The sequence below is a fragment of the Stegostoma tigrinum genome, chromosome 13, assembly GCF_030684315.1.
Source record: "Stegostoma tigrinum isolate sSteTig4 chromosome 13, sSteTig4.hap1, whole genome shotgun sequence".
In the NCBI taxonomy this organism is placed as follows: domain Eukaryota; kingdom Metazoa; phylum Chordata; class Chondrichthyes; order Orectolobiformes; family Stegostomatidae; genus Stegostoma; species Stegostoma tigrinum.
Window position 1 is genome coordinate 429,931 of NC_081366.1, and position 18,979 is coordinate 448,909.

Genomic DNA, 18,979 nt, shown 5'->3' on the forward strand with positions numbered 1-18,979 from the left:
GTTCGTCCCCTCCCCCCACTGCACCACACAACCAGCCCAGCTCTTCCCCCTCCACCCACTGCATCCCAAAACCATTCCAACCTGTCTCTGCCTCCCTAACCTGTTCTTCCTCTCACCCATCCCTTCCTCCCACCCCAAGCCGCACCCCCATCTACCTACTAACCTCATCCCACCTCCTTGACCTGTCCGTCTTCCCTGGACTGACCTATCCCCTCCCTACCTATCTTCTTTTCTCTCCATCTTCGGTCCACCTCCCCCTCTCTCCCTATTTATTCCAGAACCCTCACCCCTCCCCCTCTCTGATGAAGGGTCTAGGCCCGAAACGTCAGCTTTTGTGCTCCTGAGATGCTGCTTGGCCTGCTGTGTTCATCCAGCCTCACATTTTATTATCTTGGATTCTCCAGCATCTGCAGTTCCCATTATCTCTGAGTTTTTCTAGCCTCTCCTTATAGCTCACACCCTCTAATCTAGACAGCATACCAGTAAACGTCTTCTGTACCCTCTCCAAAGCCTTCATATCCTTCCTGTAACGCAGTGACCAGAATTGTATGCAATACTCTGAGTGTGGTCTAACCAAAGTCTTACAAAGCTGCAACATGACATCCTGACTCTTGCACTCAATTCCACAACCAATAAAGTCAAGCACACCATACACCTCCTTTACCACCCTATTTACTTCTGTGGTTACTGTCAGGGAGCTATAGACTCGAACCTCAAAATCCCTCTGTATATCAATGCTGGTCAGGGTCCTGCCATTAGCTGTGTCCCTTTCCCTAATAATTGATCTCCCAAAGTGCAGCACCTCACACTTACCTGGATTTAACTCCATCTGTCATTTCTCTGCCCATATCTGCAACTGATCCATATCCCACTGTATCTTCTTACAGCCCTCTATACTTCCCACATTTCCAATGATCTTTGTATTGTCTGCAAAAGTACTAACCATCCATTACATATATCTCAAACATTAGTGGCCCCAGTGCAGGTATTTGCAGAATATCACTGGTCACGACCTAATCCTATCGCTTCAAAATCTCTCCTCCCCCCACTGCATCCCAAAACCAGCCTAGATCATCCCCGCCTCCCTAACCTGTTCTTCCTCTCACCTATCCCCTCCTCCCAACTCAAGCTGCGCCTCCATTTCCTACCCACTAATCTAATCCTGCCCCCTTGAGCTGCTCAATCTCCTCCCTACCTCCCCACCCATACTATCCTCTGCACCTATCTTCTCCTCCATCTATCTTCAGTCCGTCTCCTCCTCCCTCCCTATTTCAGAATCCTCTCCCCATTCCCTTTTCTGATGAAGGGCCTAGGCCTGAAACAACAGCTTTTATGCTCCTAAGATGCTGCTTGGCTTGCTGTGTTCATCCAGCCCCATACTGCGGATCCCATGCATTTTAATCTTCTGGATGACCCTACCATGAGGGACTTTGTTGAAAGCCTTACTAAAAATCCATGTAAACAACATTCACTGCTCTCCCCGCATTGATCACCTTCCTCACCACCTCAAAAAATTCAAGCAGGTTAGTAAAACATGAACAAAAACAGAAGTTGCTGGAAAAGCTCAGCAGGTCTGGCAGCATCTGTGAAAATAAAAAAAAGAGTTAACGTTTTGGGTCCAGTGACCCTTCCTCAGAACTCAGTAAGACATGACCTAACCTGCATGAAGCCATGCTGACTGTCCCTGATTAGGCCATGCTTTTCCAAATGTGCGTAAATTCTATCCCTAATAATCCCTTCCAATAGCTTCCGATATGAGACTCATCAGTCTGTAGATAGGTTTGGATATTGAAAATGTTTGAAAATTAAGGTGAGATGCCAATTAGTAATGATTGTATTGAATGCTAGGCTGGGCTGATCTGGCTGATTGGCTCATGTTCTCAGCACATAGTGCTAAATCTATTCACTGAACCAATGGAAGGACAAATTTCAAAATCAATTTGTGGTGGAAGATTTGAGCATTCTGTTCTTGCACTCACCTCTTGGGTCCACTTGGGTTAGATAGTACAGAGTACAGCTGTTAGCTCCATTTGATTTGATGAAGTAGCCAGTTTGGAGTGAGACAGCTCGCACAATGTCCTTCTTTGGAGGGTATTTCTGGAAATAAAGGTGTTGACAGTGATACCGGTTAACAATCTAGAATTGAGAATAGATCTTTCTGTGCAACAGGAGCTTCCTGAAGACACAATTGCTTCAGTGTGTGGATTTAGTCCTAATATTTTAATCATCCATAATTCATTCAATCATTTGCAAATCTCCAAGAATGCTCATCCCTAGGAGAATAGACTGTTCAGAATCGATAAATCTCAAACTCCAGCCTGGATTTGTGGAGCCTCGTCCTCCAGCAAGTTGTTTGATTGCCCATCACTATTCATGACATGATATAATAGGACTGCAGAGCTTAGATCTGATCTGTTAGATGTGAGATCACTGACTGACTGTCACTGCTGCATTAGCCGTTTGGCAAGTAGGATCCTGTTTGATGGCTTCACCAGGCTGACAACTCAATTTTTTTCATGTATGCCTGGTGCTGCTCCTGGTATGCCCTACTGCACTCTCCATTGAACCAGGGTTGATCTCCTGGCTTGATGGTAATGGTTGAGTCGGGGATATGCTGGGCTGTGAGCTTGCAGATTGTGGTATAATATGATTCGGCTGCTGCTTCGTGGCTGCCCAGTGTTCAGTTGCTCGATCCTTTTGAGGTTTATTGCTTTTATAACAGTGATAGTGCCCAACACCATGATAGGTGCTATCCTCAGTTTAAAGATGGTGCTTTGTCTGAACAAGGATTGTGTTTGGCGACTCTTACTTCTACTGTTTCCACCACTTGCCGTGGTGGGTTTCGAGCCCATCACCCAATGTTATTATAAAGCGACCACTGCTTCCTGCTATCATATTGCTTCTATTCAATACTTACGGCTATAATGTTTATCTTCCCTCAGGTATACAGGAAAATCAGACTCTGTGTTTTCCCGAAACCATGAGGATGTCTCTCATTGGTCTGAAAATCAACCTCGGATTGTGGTCTGAAGGAGCAGTCATTTGAAATTCAGTCACAGTCTGGGCCAGTAACTGTGCAATCTCAGAATACGCTGCTTCCTCTCTTCCACTAAACTATCTGCAACAATAAAATCTTTGCCTTGTGGAAGACCTTCATTTGAACCCTGAATTTTATATTCTGTGACATTAGACAAAAGGTGCGTTCAAAAGCAAGAATCAAACCATGCTTCTCACTGGACAGGAGGAACACCCGAGGGAGTCATACTCACTGGGTGCTTCACAGAGTAGTTGATAATCATGTAGTCATTGCCAAGAGGCAGCCAGGAACGCAAAGTAACAAAGTCTCTGTTCTTCAGTGGACTTGGACATTTCCCTAAAAGAAATAAAACACAGAAAAAATATAAAAAAGTCAGTAAAAGGACAACAGCATCTTAAGGAGATATATCCCATTCTGTGTCTTCTAGCCTAGCATTTTTCCAAAAGAAAATAATACAATTATCCCATGAAATCTTGGAGTGAACCTGCCTCTATCACATGTTAACACATTTCATTCCAGTCCCAAACCACTCCTATGAACAGGGTGGCTTCTGGCTCAGTGGTTAACACTGCTGCCTCATAGTGCCAGGGGTCCAGGTTCAATTCCACCCTTGGGCGACTATCTGTGGGGAGTTTGCATGTTCTCCCCTTGTCTGTGTAGGTTTCCTTCCACAGTCCAAAGATGTGCAGGCTAGGTGGATTGGCCATGCTAAATTGCCTATACTGCTCAGGGATGTGTAGGTTATGGGGATAGGTAGGGGTGGGATGCTCTGAGGGTCAGTGAGGACTTGTCAGGCCAAAGGGCATGTTTCCACATTATAGGGATTCTATGAACCTGACTCCCCCACACTCCCGGGTAGTACATTCCAGATCTTTATCGAACTAATGCACTTTCCATTCAAAGTCCATTTGCCCACCAATCAGCACCCTCTTCTCATCCAGTATAAAGATCAATATCCCCTTAGTTTAACATTTTTGTATATTGTCCTATTAAGTGTCAGAGCTTTTTTTTTGCTCAAAATATCTTTGTTGTTGAGCTTTGCATCATACAAATTAATTTTGTGATGCATCCATTACATCAACATTCACAATTAGCTACCTACTAGAAATAGGAAGCAATACTTAAATTTTGTTTTTTATTCATTCATGGGATGTGTGTTGCTGGATAGGCCAGCAATAATTGCCTACCTGTAGTCAGGAACATAGGAACAGAAGTAGGTGGTTCAGCCCTACAATCTCTCCCAACATTCAGTGCTTTGAGAAGGTGGTGGTGAGCTGCGATTTTGAACCACTGCAATCCATCTGCTGTGGGTTGTCCCACAAAGCCATTAGAAAGGGAATTTCAGGATTTTGACCCAACAACACTGAAGGAACAGCAATATGTTTCCAAGTCAGGATAGTGAGTGTCTTGGAGGGGAACATGAAGGTCGTGGCATCCTTAGGTGTCTGCTGCCCTTGTCTTTTGAGATGGAAGTGGTCGCGGGTTTGAAAGGTGCTGTTTGAGGATCTTTTGTGAATTTCTGCAATGCATCTTGTAGATAGTACACACTGCTGCTACTGAGCGTCTGTTCACATCTGCTTTGAAGATATCACACTTCAGTGGGCTGTCTCTGACATGACAATCTTTGTCCTCAACTGAAGACTCCTTCCTTCATTGTGGTTGACAATGCCGTCAGCTATGTCCGACACATCTCCCACACTTTTGCTCATCCCTCCCTTCCTATCCACAACAACTACAAGGTCTCCCTTGTCCTCAGATTCCACAGCACTAAATCTAACCTCAACGGATCATCCTTCACCATTTCTGTCACATCCAACAAGATGCCAAGAACAAAGACACTTTGCCTCTTCTCCACTGTCAGCCTTTCACAGAGACTGTTCCCTCCGTGACACTCTAGTCCACTCGTCCACCATTCCTCAATTCCTGAAGAAGGAATAACATTTGCTCATTCATCTCCTCTGTCCTCACTATCCGAGGACCTATACACACCTTCCAAGTAAAGCAACGGTTTACCTGTGCTTCACTCAATCTAGTCTACCGTATTCATTGTTCACGGTGTGATCTCCTTTACATTGCTGAGATCAATTGCAGACTGGGTGGCCATTTTATGAAACACTTTTGCTCTGTCCATTGGAATAACTTCGACCTCCCAGTTGCTGATCATTCAATTAACACCCTTGCTGTAATGTTAACATTTCTGTCTTGGGCCTACTGCAAATGTTCCAACAAAACACAATTAAAGTTCGAGAAACAACACCTCATGATTTGTTTTGACACTTTTCAGCTTTGAGGTCTCAATATTGAGCTCCATAACTTCAGAAGCTGATAGGTGATGTTGCTTGTTCTCCATTTCCCTTCGATTCTCTTCTACCCCATTACACTCTCAGTGTTCAGAGATAATGGGAACTGCAGATGCTGGAGAATCCAGGAGGCCAATGATGGACATGTCGTCTGAGGAATGGGAGGGGGAGTCAAAATGGTTCGCGACTGGGAGGTGCAGTTGTTTGTTGCGAACCGAGCGGAGGTGTTCTGCAAAGCGGTCCCGAAGCCTCTGCTTGGTTTCCCCAATGTAGAGGGAGCCACACCGGGTACAATGGATACAATATACCACATTGGTAGATGTGCAGGGCCTCCTGCAGTGCCAAATGATGCCACCCGAAGGTTGCAAGAACAGCAACTCATATTCCGCTTGGGAACCCTGCAGCCCAATCGTATCAATGTGGACTTCACAAGCTTCAAAATCTCCCCTTCGCCCACTGCATTCCTAAACCAGCCCAGTTCGTCCCCTCCCTCCACTGCACCACACAACCAGCCCAGCTCTTCCCCTCCACTCACTGTATCCCAAAACCAGTCCAACCTGTCTCTGCCTCCCTAACCTGTTCTTCCTCTCACCCATCCCTTCCTCCCACCCCAAGCCGCACCTCCATCTCCTACCTACTAACCTCATCCCACCTCCTTGACCTGTCCGTCTTCCCTGGACTGACCTATCCCCTCCCTACCTCCCCACCTATAGTCTCCTCCCCACCTATCTTCTTTTCTCTCCATCTTCGGTCCACCTCCCCCCCCCCTCCCTATTTATTCCAGAACCCTCACCCCATCCCCCTCTCTGATGAAGGGTCTAGGCCCGAAACGTCAGCTTTTGTGCTCCTGAGATGCTGCTTGGCCTGCTGTGTTCATCCAGCTCCACACTTTGTTATCTTACACTCTCAGTGTTGTCTTGTTTATGTTCTGTTTACTTTGCTCTTACAAGAGTGGGCCCATTCACTTCGTTTTGCAGCTTATTTTATATCCACTTTACATCTTTTTTCATCTTTCATCATATTAGCAACTCCTGTGTCTTTAGCACTGGTCTTGTACACAATTTTAACTTTTGCACCTCCTCTGCCTGTGTCAAAAGTAAACAAAAAATTCTCCCAATCCCTGAAGAGTCATACCAGACTTGAGAAGTTAATTCTCTTTCTCTTTCTACACAGATGCTGATAGACCTGCTGAGTTTCTCCAGCATTCACTGCATATGTTTCAGTTTTCCAGCATCCCAGTAATTTGCTTTGATTTCAATGCAGGCGAGGGGTGGAAGAGGGATTCATTTTTAGGACAAAAGGCTAATCCCTTTCCCACCAATCCCTCTTATGATAGGAGTCTTCCCATGTGAGGAGTATTTGCTGCTTTGGATCCTTCTCATGGGCTTGAGCTACCTCAATAGGTGCTCTGGCCATGCTCCCACAACCTTCTAGCAGTGCACAAACACATGGTGTGGCCTCAAATCCTCACCTCTCTGCCCACTGCTAGTTGAGTAGCAGAGGCTGTTTGATGTGGCTGTTGAGTGGTTGGATTTCCTGCTTTCTCTTTCATTATTTGTCATGAAGAAGTCATGAGCTGAAACAATTCTTTATTTACCGTTGGTTATTTTTGGGTTACTAACTGCTCCCAGATCCTCTGTGAGCCTCTCTCCCTCCATTAACATGCGATAGGCTCCTGTGCCTGTGAACAATTTACTTGATGAAATATATATACATATATACACATCCTGAATTAACCTCTGGCTCAGTCTGGACACACAATCAGGAACTATGCAGTCCTTCATGAGTTTAAGTATTAAGATGCTTAGGGGACTCGAGGTGGTAGATGCTGAAATATTGATTCTCTTTGGAGGAGTCTGGGACCAGAGGGAATTATTTCAGAGTAAAGGGTCACACATTTCAGACAGAGATGGTGAGGAATTTCTTTTCTCAAAGGGTACAGGATCTGCAGAAATCCTTACTGCAGTGTGCATAATTGGTTCTGGGTCCTTATTCAAGGCTGAGACAGACCATTTTTTAATCAGTAAGGGAAATAAGGGTTATGGGAAAAAGGCAGGAAAGTGGAGTTGAGGATTATCAGATCAGGCAATGGTAGAGCAAACTCAATGGGCTGAATGGCCTACTTTTGCTCCTGTGTCTTATGACTGTATACTCTTAATAGGGTCTTCAGTGTTACTTACGAGAGTGTTACCGACGGGCCTGTTACTGACGGGGTGTTACTTACAGGAGTAATAACCCACATCTGCATTGACTGTCAGCCGGCCGATGTCATACGTCTCAATCATATTAGTGTCCCATTTCTTCCTGTAATGTGTGTCATGAAGTACATCATAGAGGGTGGCAGCTGAAACATCTTTGCAATTAATCCTCATCTGAAAAAGAAATGTTGGCAGTTTAATGTTGCCAGATGTAATCTCCCTGGAGTCCTGTTTAATTGAAGCATAATCTCCCTACTTTTGTATTCAGTTCTCCTTGTGATAAATGATAATATTCTGTTAGTTTTCCTCATGACTTGCTGCCCTGCATACTAACACTTGGTGATTCATGCACCAAAACACACAGTTCCCTGTGTGTCTCAGGTTTTGCAATCTCTTACCATTTTGATGATATGCTTCTGTTTAATTATTTTGCCAAAATGTACAATTCTACATTAGACCCATTTAACAGATCTTTGAAAACTCGGTTAACCTATCTGTATGACTTTGTTGTCTCCTTATGGCCTCATCATTCGTTAGCGTACCTTTGTGCCATCTATAAATTTAATAACCATAGCTTCTGTCCCTTCCTTCAGGTCACTCAAAAATCAAAAACACCTGTGGCCCCAGCACTGATCTTTGTGACACACCATTCATGATCATTTGCCAGTCAGAAAATGGCTCATTTATGCAAACTTCCCCTTTCCTCTTAACCAGCTCATTTGTTAGCCCTGAGAACATGTTACAATTATTTTCTGCAATAAACTTTGATCGTTTTAAATTTACTAGCAAACTTTGGACATCACTGGCCGTGCCAGAATTTATTAACCATTGCTAATCGCCCAGCAGAGAGCCAAGAGTTACTGTGGGTCTGGTGTCACATATAGGTCAGGGCAACAGTTTCCTTCCCTATGGGGTATTAATGAACCTGATATGTTGTTACCAGAATGATAATTATAAGGACATAGCTGCCACTAGACTAGCTTAATATTTCCAGATAATTACTGAATTCCAATTTCTGCAACTGCCATCGTGAAAGTTAAACTCTTGCCTCTAAAACAAAGCCATTGAGTGTGTGGTTCACTAGTTTATGGATGTTATTTGTATGCAACTCCCTCCCTGCAGTGGAACTTTATCAATCAAATTCAGCACATCCACCAGCTCCCCTTTGTTCACTTCTCTAAAGAATTCATTCTACATGATTTACCTTTAACAACATGGTGTTGACTCTGCCCGATTTACCTTGAGCTTACCCTGTTCTAACAGTGGTGCCTTATCACAAATTCATCTTGTACTGTTGCGCAATACCAGATCTAATACAGTCTGCTCTCTCATCAGGTTCAAAACATGCTAGTCTATAAAATTATCCCAAAAAGATTCTATAAATTCACCTTCAAGACTACTTTTGTCCATCTGATTTCGTTGCCTGTGTATAGACTAAAATTCATCAACATTACCACTGTACTTTTCTCGTAATTTCCCTTTATTTCTCTATTTATACCTCACTGTTCCATGTGGTCACTGTTCAGCATCTGCACATCAGACTTTTTACCTTTACCATTTCTCATCACTGTCAAAATGTTTTCATTTCCGAATTTCCTGAGCTTAGTTCAGTCATCTCTCTTTGACCATAACATATACAAGCAAAATTAGACCATTTGGCCCATTGAGGCTGCTCTGCCATTCAATCATAGCTGATATGCAGATCAATCCTATTCTCCTGCCTTCTCCATGTAGCTTTGATCCCTTTATTGATTAAGAACCCATCTATCCTAAATACATTCAGTGACCTGGCCTACACAGCCTTTCCTGAGTTCATATCATCAATAATTAAGACAGCCACATCTACCTTTTCCTATGGACAAGCATATGGACGTACATGGAATAGTGTAGGTTAGATGGGCTTGAGATCGGTATGACAGGTTGGCACAACATCGAGGGCTGAAGGGCCTGTACTGTGCTGTAATGTTCTATGTTCTAAGTTCTAACTGGTTGCCCTTCTGAAATGTCCTGTTTGTTTCAATATATAAGTGTCAATCTCTATAAACCTGCAGCCATGTATCTGTAATAACAATCATATACTTATCGACTTGCACTGTGAATTCATTTGTTTTCTTCCAAATGCTACATGCATCCAAGGATGGAGCTTTTACCTTTTATTATTCATTTCACCAATAGCCTTACCTGTTTATTTAATCTTAGATCCTCAGGTCCAGATAAGTTGAATCCCAAGTGCTATGAGAGATGAAGGAGGAAATTGCAGGGCTTCTGAACAGAAGTTTTAATTCCTCTCTGGCCACAAGGAGGTGCCGGAGGACTAGAGGTCAACTGATGTTCCACTTTTCAAAAATGGTAATAGGAACTTATCAGGGAATAACAGGCAGTAAATGTCAGTCAGTGGCAGGGAAACTGTTGGAGAAAATTTTGAAGGAGATAGTTAATCTCCATTTAGAGAGGCAAAGTTTGATCTGGGGAAGCCAGCAAGGTTTTGTCAAAAGGAAGTCGTGCATAACAAAACTGATTGAAATTTTTGAGGAGCTGATCAGGTGTGCAGATGATGGTAATGCACTTGACATAGTTTATATGGATTTCAGCAAGAACTTTGACAAGGTCCCACATGGGAAACTGATGAAGAATGTAGAAGCACATGGATCCAGGGTAAGTTGGCAAGCTGAATCCAAAACTGGCTTAATGAGAGGAGACAGAGGGTACTGTAGAAGGCTGTTTGTGCGACTGGAAGCCAGTGTATAGTGGCATATCACAGGGATAGTGTTGGGTTCTTTATTGTTTGTGATGTATAAAAATTATATAGAAGAAGGGGGGAATATCTTTAAGGTCAAGGGAGGTTTAGAGGGAATTTTTTTCATCCAGAGGATGGAGGGGGTCTGGCATGCAGGGCCTGGGAGGAGGGTAGTTGATGTGGGAAACCTCACAAGCTTTAAAAGGTACTTGGATGAGCATTTGAAATGTCATAACGTGAACCTAGTGGGAGAAAGTGGAAGTAGTGTAGAATTGGTGTCTTTGTCCTAAGGTATTTTATAAATACGTTAAAGGGAAGGGGTTAAGCAGGGAAAGAGCGAGGCCCATTAGGGACCAAGGGGGCAACCTGTGCTGAAGGCTGCAGGATATTGGAAAAGTGTTAAACAAATACTTCTCTTACGTCTTCATTCTGGAAAAGGAGAACTTTCACACTTTGACACGGGAAATGGGGAGGAACTGGAAGCTCTATTGGGCTTGAAAACAGACAAATCCCCTGGCCTGAATGAATTGCACCCCATGCTGCTGTGGGAGGCAAGGCGGAAAATCATAGGGGCCTAACACAAATTTTTAATTCCTCTCTGGCTATGGGGGAATTGTCAGAGGACTGGAGGATGGCTAATGTGGTTCCACTTTTTAAGAAGAGTGGTAGGGATGAACCAGGAAATGACAGACCAGTGAGTCTCATGTTGGTGGTAAGGAAACTATTGGAGAAAATTCTGAAGGTGCAAATTAATACCCATTTGGAAATGCATGGATTAAACGGGATAGTCAGCGTGACTTTGTCAGACGGAGGTCATGCCTAATAAATCTGATAGAACTTTTTGAAACTGTGATCAAGTGTATGGGTGGGAGAACAAGGCGCAGAACAGTATGAGCACAGCAGGCCGAGCAGCATCAGAGGAGCAGGAAGGCTAACGCCTTGGGCCTAGACCCTTGCTCAGAAATCATCTGCAGTTCCTACGATCTATGGATGAGAGTTCAGTTTATATAATTTATATGGATTTTAGCAAAGCTTTTGACAACCTCCCGCATTGGAGGCTGATTGGGAAGGTTAAAGCACATGGGAATTCAGGGGAATTTGGTGAGATGGATCAGAAGCTGGCTTAGTAATAGGATCCAAAGGGCAGTAGCAGAAGGCCTTTTTGTGTGACTGGAGGCTGATGTCTAGTGGTGTATATATATATATATATAAGGTATACAGGTGAAAATGTGGGGGCAATGTTAATCAAATTTGCAGATGACAACAAGATTGGTAGATTGGTTAATAGTGAAGTTGATGATTGTAGGTTTCAGCAAAATATAGATGAGTTGGTCAGATGGGCAGACCTGTGGCAAATGGTATTCAACACTGATAAGTGAAAGGTGATACATTTTGAAAGAAGAAAGAGGACGAGGGAGTGTTTAACGATTGGTGGGACACTGGGTAGCTTAGAGGTAAAAGGGATCTTGGGGTAATTATTCTCTGAAGAATATGTCTGAAGTTGGCAGGCCACATGAATAGGATAGTTAAGAAGGCATATGGGACACTTGCTTTCATAAGTTGTGCCATACAGTATAAGAAAAGGAGGTAATGATGTAATTGTACAGAACATCAGTGAGGCAATAACGGTAGTACTGTGTACAAAAAAATCAAAGTTGCTGGAAAAGCTCAGCAGGTCTGGCAGCATCTGTGTAGAAAAAAAACAGAGTTAACTCCAGTTCTGAGGAAGGGTCACTGGAACTGAAACATAAACCCTGCCTTTTCCTTCACAGATGCTGCCAGACCTGCTGAGTTTTTCCAGTAACCTTGTTTTTGTCCCTGATTTACAGCATCCACAGTTCTTTCAGTTTTCACTTGTCTTCATGAGTTCTGGCTGAGATTATAAGATCAGGAAGGTTATGTTGCAGTTATGCAGGACAATGGTTAGGCTCCAGTGAGAGTACTATGTGCTGTACTAATCACCACACTATCGGAAGGATTTGAACGCACTAGAGAGGGTACAAAGGAGATTAACCAGAATGTTGCCTGGGATGGAACATCTGAGCGATGGAGAGGCTGGGTAAGCTTGGGTTGTTTTACATGGAGGGGAAAAGGCTGAGAGGAGAACTGTAACAGGTGTGTAACATTATGAGGGACATGAACAGGATAAATAGTGAACAGCTGTTCTTTATCATTGAAGGGTTAATAACAAGGGAGCATACTTTTAGGTGAAAAGCATGAGGTTGAGAGGGGATTTGAGGATAACACGTTTCATCCAGAGGGTGGTGGGAATCTGGAATGCACTGCTTGGGAGGGCGGTTGAGGCGGGAAATCTCATATCCTTTAAAAAGTACTTCGATGAGCAATTGAAACATTCAGGCTATGGGCCATTTGCTGGAATGTGGAATAAGTACACAAAGAACAAAGAACATTGCAGCACAGGGAAAGGCCCTTTGGCACTCCAAGCCTGTGCTGATCCAGATCCTCTATCTAAACCTGAAGCTGGTTTTCCAAGGATTTGTATCCCTCTGCTCCCTGCCTATTCATGTGTTAGTCTAGATACATCTTAAATGACGCTATCGTGCCCGCCTCTACCACCTCCGCTGGCAAAGCGTTCCAGACACCCACCACCCTCTGCGTAAAGAGCTTTCCACACATATCTCCCTTAAACTATTCCCCTTTCACCTTGAAATTGTGACCTCTAGTAATTGAGACCCCCACTCTGGGAAAATGCTTCTTGCTACTCACCCTGTCTGTACCTCCATCTGCTATTTCTCCGCCCAACTCTCCAATCTATCCATATTCTGCTGCATTCTCCGATAATCCTCTTCACTATCTGCTACTCCATCAATCTTAGTGTCATCTGCAAACTTGCTCATCAGACCATTTATATCTTCCTCCAGAGCATTTATGTATATCACAAACAAAGGTCCCAACACAAATCCCTGTGGAACACCACTGGTGACAGTTCTCCATTTGGAGAAATTGCCTTCCACCAAAACTCCCTGTCTCCTGTTGCCCAGCCAGTTCTCTATCCATCTAGCTAGTACACCCTGGACCCCATGCAACTTCACTTTCTCCATCAGCCTACCATGGGGAACCTTATCAAATGCCTTACTGAAGTCCATGTATATGACATCCACAGCCCTTCGCTCATCTATCAACTTTGTCACTTCCTCAAAGAATTGGTAAAGTGTTGGAAAAGGTTATAAGGGATAGGATTTATAATCATCTAGAAAAGAATAAATTGATTAGGGGTAGTTAGCACGGTTTTGTGAAGGGAAGGTCGTGCCTCACAAACCTTATTGAGTGCTTTGAGAAGGTGACCAAATAGGTAGATGAGAGTAAACCAGTTGATGGTGTATATGAATTTCAGCAAGGCGTTCGATAAGGTTCCCCACAGTAGGCTATTGTACAAAATGCGGAGGAATGGAATTGTGGGAGATATAGCAGTTTGGATCAGAAATTGGCTTGCTGAAAGAAGACAGAGGGTGGTAGTTGATGGGAAATGTTCATCCTGGAGACCAGTTACTAGTGGTGTACCGCAAGGGTCGGTGTTGGGTCCACTGCTGTTTGTCATTTTTATAAATGACCTGGATGAGGGCGCAGAAGGATGGGTTAGTAAATTTGCAGACGACACCAAGGTCGGTGGAGTTGTGGATAGTGACGAAGGATGTTGTAGGTTACAGAGAGACATAGATAAACTGCAGAGCTGGACTGAGAGGTGGCAAATGGAGTTTAATGCAGACAGTGTGAGGTGATGCTCTTTGGTAGGAAGAACCGGAAGGCAAAGTACAGGGCTAATGGTAAGATTCTTGGTAGTGTAGATGAGCAGAGAGATCTCGGCGTCCACGTACACAGATCCTTGAAAGTTACCACCCAGGTTGACAGGGCTGTTAAGAAGGCATACAGTGTTTTAGCTTTTATTAATAGAGGGATTGCGTTCCGGAACCAAGAGGTTATGCTGCAGCTGTACAAAACTCTGGTGCTGCTGCACTTGAAGTATTACGTACAGTTCTGGTCACCGCATTATAAGAAGGATGTGGAAGCTTTGGAAAGGGTGCAGAGGAGATTTACTAGGATGTTGCCTGGCATGGAGGGAAGGTCTTCCGACAAAAGGCTGAGGGACTTGAGGCTGTTTTCGTTAGAGAGAAGAAGATTGAGAGGTGACTTAATTGAGACATAAAATAATCAGAGGGTTAGATAGTTGGATAGGGAGAGCCTTTTTCCCCCCTCGGATGGTGACGGCGAGCACTAGGGGGCATAGCTTTAAATTGAGGGGTGAAAGATATAGGAGAAATGTCAGAGGTGGTTTCTTTACTCAGAGAGTAGTGAGGGAATGGAACGCTTTGCCTGCAATGGTAGTAGATTTGACAACTTTAGGTACATTTAAGTTGTCATTGGTTAAGCATATGGACGTAAATTGAATAGTGTAGGTTAGATGGGCTTCAGATCGGTATGACAGGTCGGCACAACATCGAGGGCCAATGGGCCTGTACTGTGTTGTAATGTTATATGTTCTATGTTCTATGTCCCTTTCCTCGGTGAATACCAAAGCAAATTACTCATTAAGAACCTCACTCATTTTCTCTGACTCCTCACATAACTTCTCTCCTTTGTCATTGAGTGGGCCAACCCTTTCTCTAGTTACCCTCTTGCTCCTTATGTAGGAATAAAAGGCTTTGGGATTTTCCTTAACCCTGTTTGCTAAAGAAATTTCATAACCCCTTTTAGCCCTTTTAATTCCTCATCTCAGATTGGTCCTACTTTACCAATATTCTTCCAAAGATTTGTCTGTTTACAGTGGCCTAGACCTTATGTACACTTCCTTTTTCCTCTTTGATAGTCTCTCAATTTAATGTAAATTTAGTGTAGTTTCAGTGATAGGGACTTGATGGATCTGGATGATTCAATGGTTCATATTCAATATCCCTTTCTGTCACAGTCTGTTTATCGGTTCCAGAACAAATCCAATTCTGATTTTATCTTAATGCATGTTTTACAGTGATTTTCACCCCAACTTCATCCCTTGCCCCCAACAATGTAATTTTAAATCCCTGTTTACTTTCCTGAGATATGGTCAGGGTTAATGTTGGTATAACACAAACTCCAGCATGCTTCAGGTGGACACCATCTAAATGGGACATTCCTTAGTTTCCCAGGGCCGGTGCCAATGGGCCACAAACTGAAGCCTGTATTTCCTACACCAGTTATATTCCAATTTGCACGTGGCCCTGGTATGAATCCTGATTTTAGTACCTTGCGAGGTTATGCTGAATTTGGTGTCTATGATCACTTTTACTTAAACTAACTTTATGTTTGTTCATTACGGGATGTGAGCATTGCTGGCTAGCCAGCATTTATTGCCCATCCCCCACTGCCCTTGAGAGAGGGTGGTGGGGAGCTGTCTTCTTGAACTGCTGCAGTCCATGTGCTGTAGATAGATGCACAATGCCTTTGGGGGATTTCAGGATTTTAACCCAGCAATACTGAAGGAACAACAATATATTCCCATTTCAGAATAGTATGTGCCTTGGAGGGCAAATTGCAGGGGGTGGTGTTCCCATATATCTTCTGCCCTTGTCCCCCTGGCTGGAAATGGTTGTGGGCTTGAAAGATGATGCAAAAAGGAGCCTTGGTGAGTTTCTGCAGTGCATCTTGCTGCTACTTAGGGTCAGTGATGGCACGAGTGAATGTTGAAGGTAGCAGGTGGTGTGTAAATCAATTGGCTTTGTTCTCAGGGCTGTCAAGCATCTTGAGTATTGGTGAAGTTGCACTTCCATTTCCAGAATTTTTATTAATTAACTGAATTTAAATTCTTCCAGCTGCCTTGGTATGCTTTGACCCCATATCCCCTGAAGATAACCTGTGTTTCAGAATTACTCTAATGTTACCACTAAGCCACCATTTCCACTGTTTCAGCAAAAAATATTTATTCATCAATTATAAATGGTAGATGCTTCATTAAATCCATATCATAAAGTGAAATGAAGCCATTCTGTCTAAACTCAACCTTGAAAGAAAGATTATTGAAGTGAGATGCTTCTGCAGATTTGTCCACATTATATTGTCTTACTAAAAACTGTTTGAGTTGGGTAGACCGCTTTGGATAAACCATGGTTATCTGCATATTTCTATTATTTATAAAATAACTATCAGTCAGAGCAACTTATGCACAGCAGCTAAACTATCTTATGCATAGAACTTTCCTGCTGATGTAAAGTCAGTAGTTAAACCTTTGAAACAGAAGACAAAACAACAATTATAAAGCTGGGCTGAGAGGTGGCAAATGGAGTTAATATAGTCAGCACAGTTTAGTGAAGGGAAGGTCGTGCCTCACAAACCTTATTGAGTTCTTTGAGAAGGTGACCAAACAGGTAGATAAGAGTAAACCGGTTGATGTGGTGCATATGGATTTCAGCAAGGCGTTCGATAAGGTTCCCCACAGTAGGCTATTGTACAAAATGTGGAGGAATGGAATTGTGGGAGATATAGCAGTTTGGATCGGAAATTGGCTTGCTGAAAGAAGACAGAGGGTGGTAGTTCACAGGATGGCTTAGTAAATTTGCAGACGACACTGAAGTCGGTGGAGTTGTGGATAGTGACGAAGGATACTGTAAGTTGCAGAGAGACATAGATAAGCTGCAGAGCTGGGCTGAGAGGTGACAAATGGAGTTTAATGCAGACAAGTGTGAGGCGATGCACTTTGGTAGGAATAACCGGAAGGAAAAGTACAGGGCTAATGGTAAGATTCTTAGTAGTGTAGATGAGCAGAGAGATCTCGGTGTCCACGTACACAGATCCTTGAAAGTTGCCACCCAGGTTGACAGGGCTGTTAAGAAGGCATACAGTGTTTTAGCTTTTATTAATAGAGGGATCGAGTTCCGGAACCAAGAGGTTATGGTGAAGCGGTACAAAACTCTGGTGTGGCCGCACTTGGAGTATTGAGTACAGTTCTGGGCACCGTATTATAAGAAGGATGTGGAAGTTTTGGAAAGGGTGCAGAGGGGATTTACTAGGATGTTGCCTGGTATGGAGGGAAGGTCTTCCGACGAAAGGCTGAGGGACTGGAGGCTGTTTTTGTTCGAGAGAAGAAGGTTGAGAGGTGACTTAATTGAGACACAAAATAATCAGAGGGTTAGATAGGGTGGATAGGGAGAGCCTTTTTTCTAGGATGGTGACGGCAAGCCCGAGGGAGCATAGCTTTAAATTGAAGGGTGAAAGATACAGGACACATGTCAGAGGTAGTTTCTTTACTCGGAGAGTAGTGAGGGAATGGAATGCTTTGCCTGCAACGGTAGTAGATTCGCCAACTTTAAGTAGATTAAAGTCATCATTGGACAAGCATATGGACGTACATGGAAGAGTGTAGGTTACATGGGCTTCAGATTGTTGTGCTGACCTGTCACACCATCGAGCGCCGAAGGGCCTGTACTGTGCTGTAATGTTCTATGTACTATGTGAATTAAGTAATTATAGCTCACCCATAGATATACACTGCTGACCAGCTTTATACTTAGCATTGTGAAAAATCCAGTGTAACTACAAACTGACTCTTCAATCAGTAAATAACTTTGGCATGGCATCAATGGGAACCAACATGCAGTTGGTTTTGCCACTTTGCTTCTGATTTTAGTGATAATTCTTTGGAATTTTGTGCACAGGGGCATAGCTATCTGAGACGGTAAATAAAATAACTTTATCCTTTGGAAATAGACATTTAAGACAGGAACTGCTAATGAGACCTTTGGTGTTGGTGGATAAAGCAGCCTTCTCACTTGCCCATTGAATAACTCCACCCTTACTATGGTGTCAGGAGTGAGTAAGGTGACCAATGAGGGCTCTTAGGTCTCAGGACAGGCAGGCTCAGCCATCCACAACAACACTAATATGCATCCCACTCTGAAACAAAACATGCTTTTGCTAAGTGGGAGGACAATGAGACAAAAGGTCAACACATATTTGGAGGGCCCAAGGGCCTGGTCCTGTGCTAAAAACTTTTTCATTTTCATTTGTTTAAAAGTGACAACAGTGACATAATTGCTTGTTCAGGATCTTTTAGAGGGCTGAGGGTTTATCAAGAGATGGGGATGATTTTAGAAAATGGAGCTGAGTAGAAGAAGAGCTGTAATGATACGGAGTTGGGTATGAGGCTTGAGGGCTGATGGCCTTCTCCTGTTTTAGTTTCTCATGTTCCCGTGTTGTTCAAAGCTGAGCTGTGTTTGGAGTTGCTCGTGTTAAAGTTTTTCTGGTGAGCTCAGTGTAGTACTGTCTGAATGAGGACAGATTGCATTCAGCTTCATTGTAAAAGCTCAATCTTATTTACCAAGGGATTCCCAGTTCATAGCTTATGTGACCCAGTGGCCGCATAAAAGAACTCATTAAATCGTAATCCTACACAAGTGCAATGTGAGTATTTATTGTTCTCTGGGCACATAAAATAATCTGCCCAACAGTTGATGCGTTACGCACTTAATGCAGTTCCCTGATTTAAAAACAACAGTGTGAGACACTATTCAGCACCCTGGAGCCCAGCATTACCACACCACAGCAACATAAGCAAACACTTCCTGAGGCCTGGTGAGCCCACTATAAAAAAATAACTGGTAACTCTGGGGAAGATGAAATGAATATTTCACAGCTAGACATGATCAAAGTTCCCAATTACTACCCGCAAACATATTTTAGTAAATCTAAGCAGAAATATTCTACTTAAAATTTCTGCACT

At 43.4% G+C, this 18,979-nt stretch overlaps 1 protein-coding gene across 1 annotated transcript in view; it reads right to left on the reverse strand.

The window, feature by feature from the left end:
• Window positions 1-18,979, reverse strand: part of stard15 (StAR-related lipid transfer (START) domain containing 15) — a 131,845-nt gene that overhangs the window by 29,726 nt on the left and 83,140 nt on the right. Inside the window, exons 2-4 of the mRNA XM_048543650.2 lie at window positions 7,562-7,709; window positions 3,270-3,373; window positions 1,980-2,097 (exon numbers count right to left, since the gene is read on the reverse strand). Coding sequence (XP_048399607.1) covers window positions 1,980-2,097; window positions 3,270-3,373; window positions 7,562-7,709 — 370 coding nt within the window. The remainder of the gene's footprint in view (window positions 1-1,979; window positions 2,098-3,269; window positions 3,374-7,561; window positions 7,710-18,979) is intronic.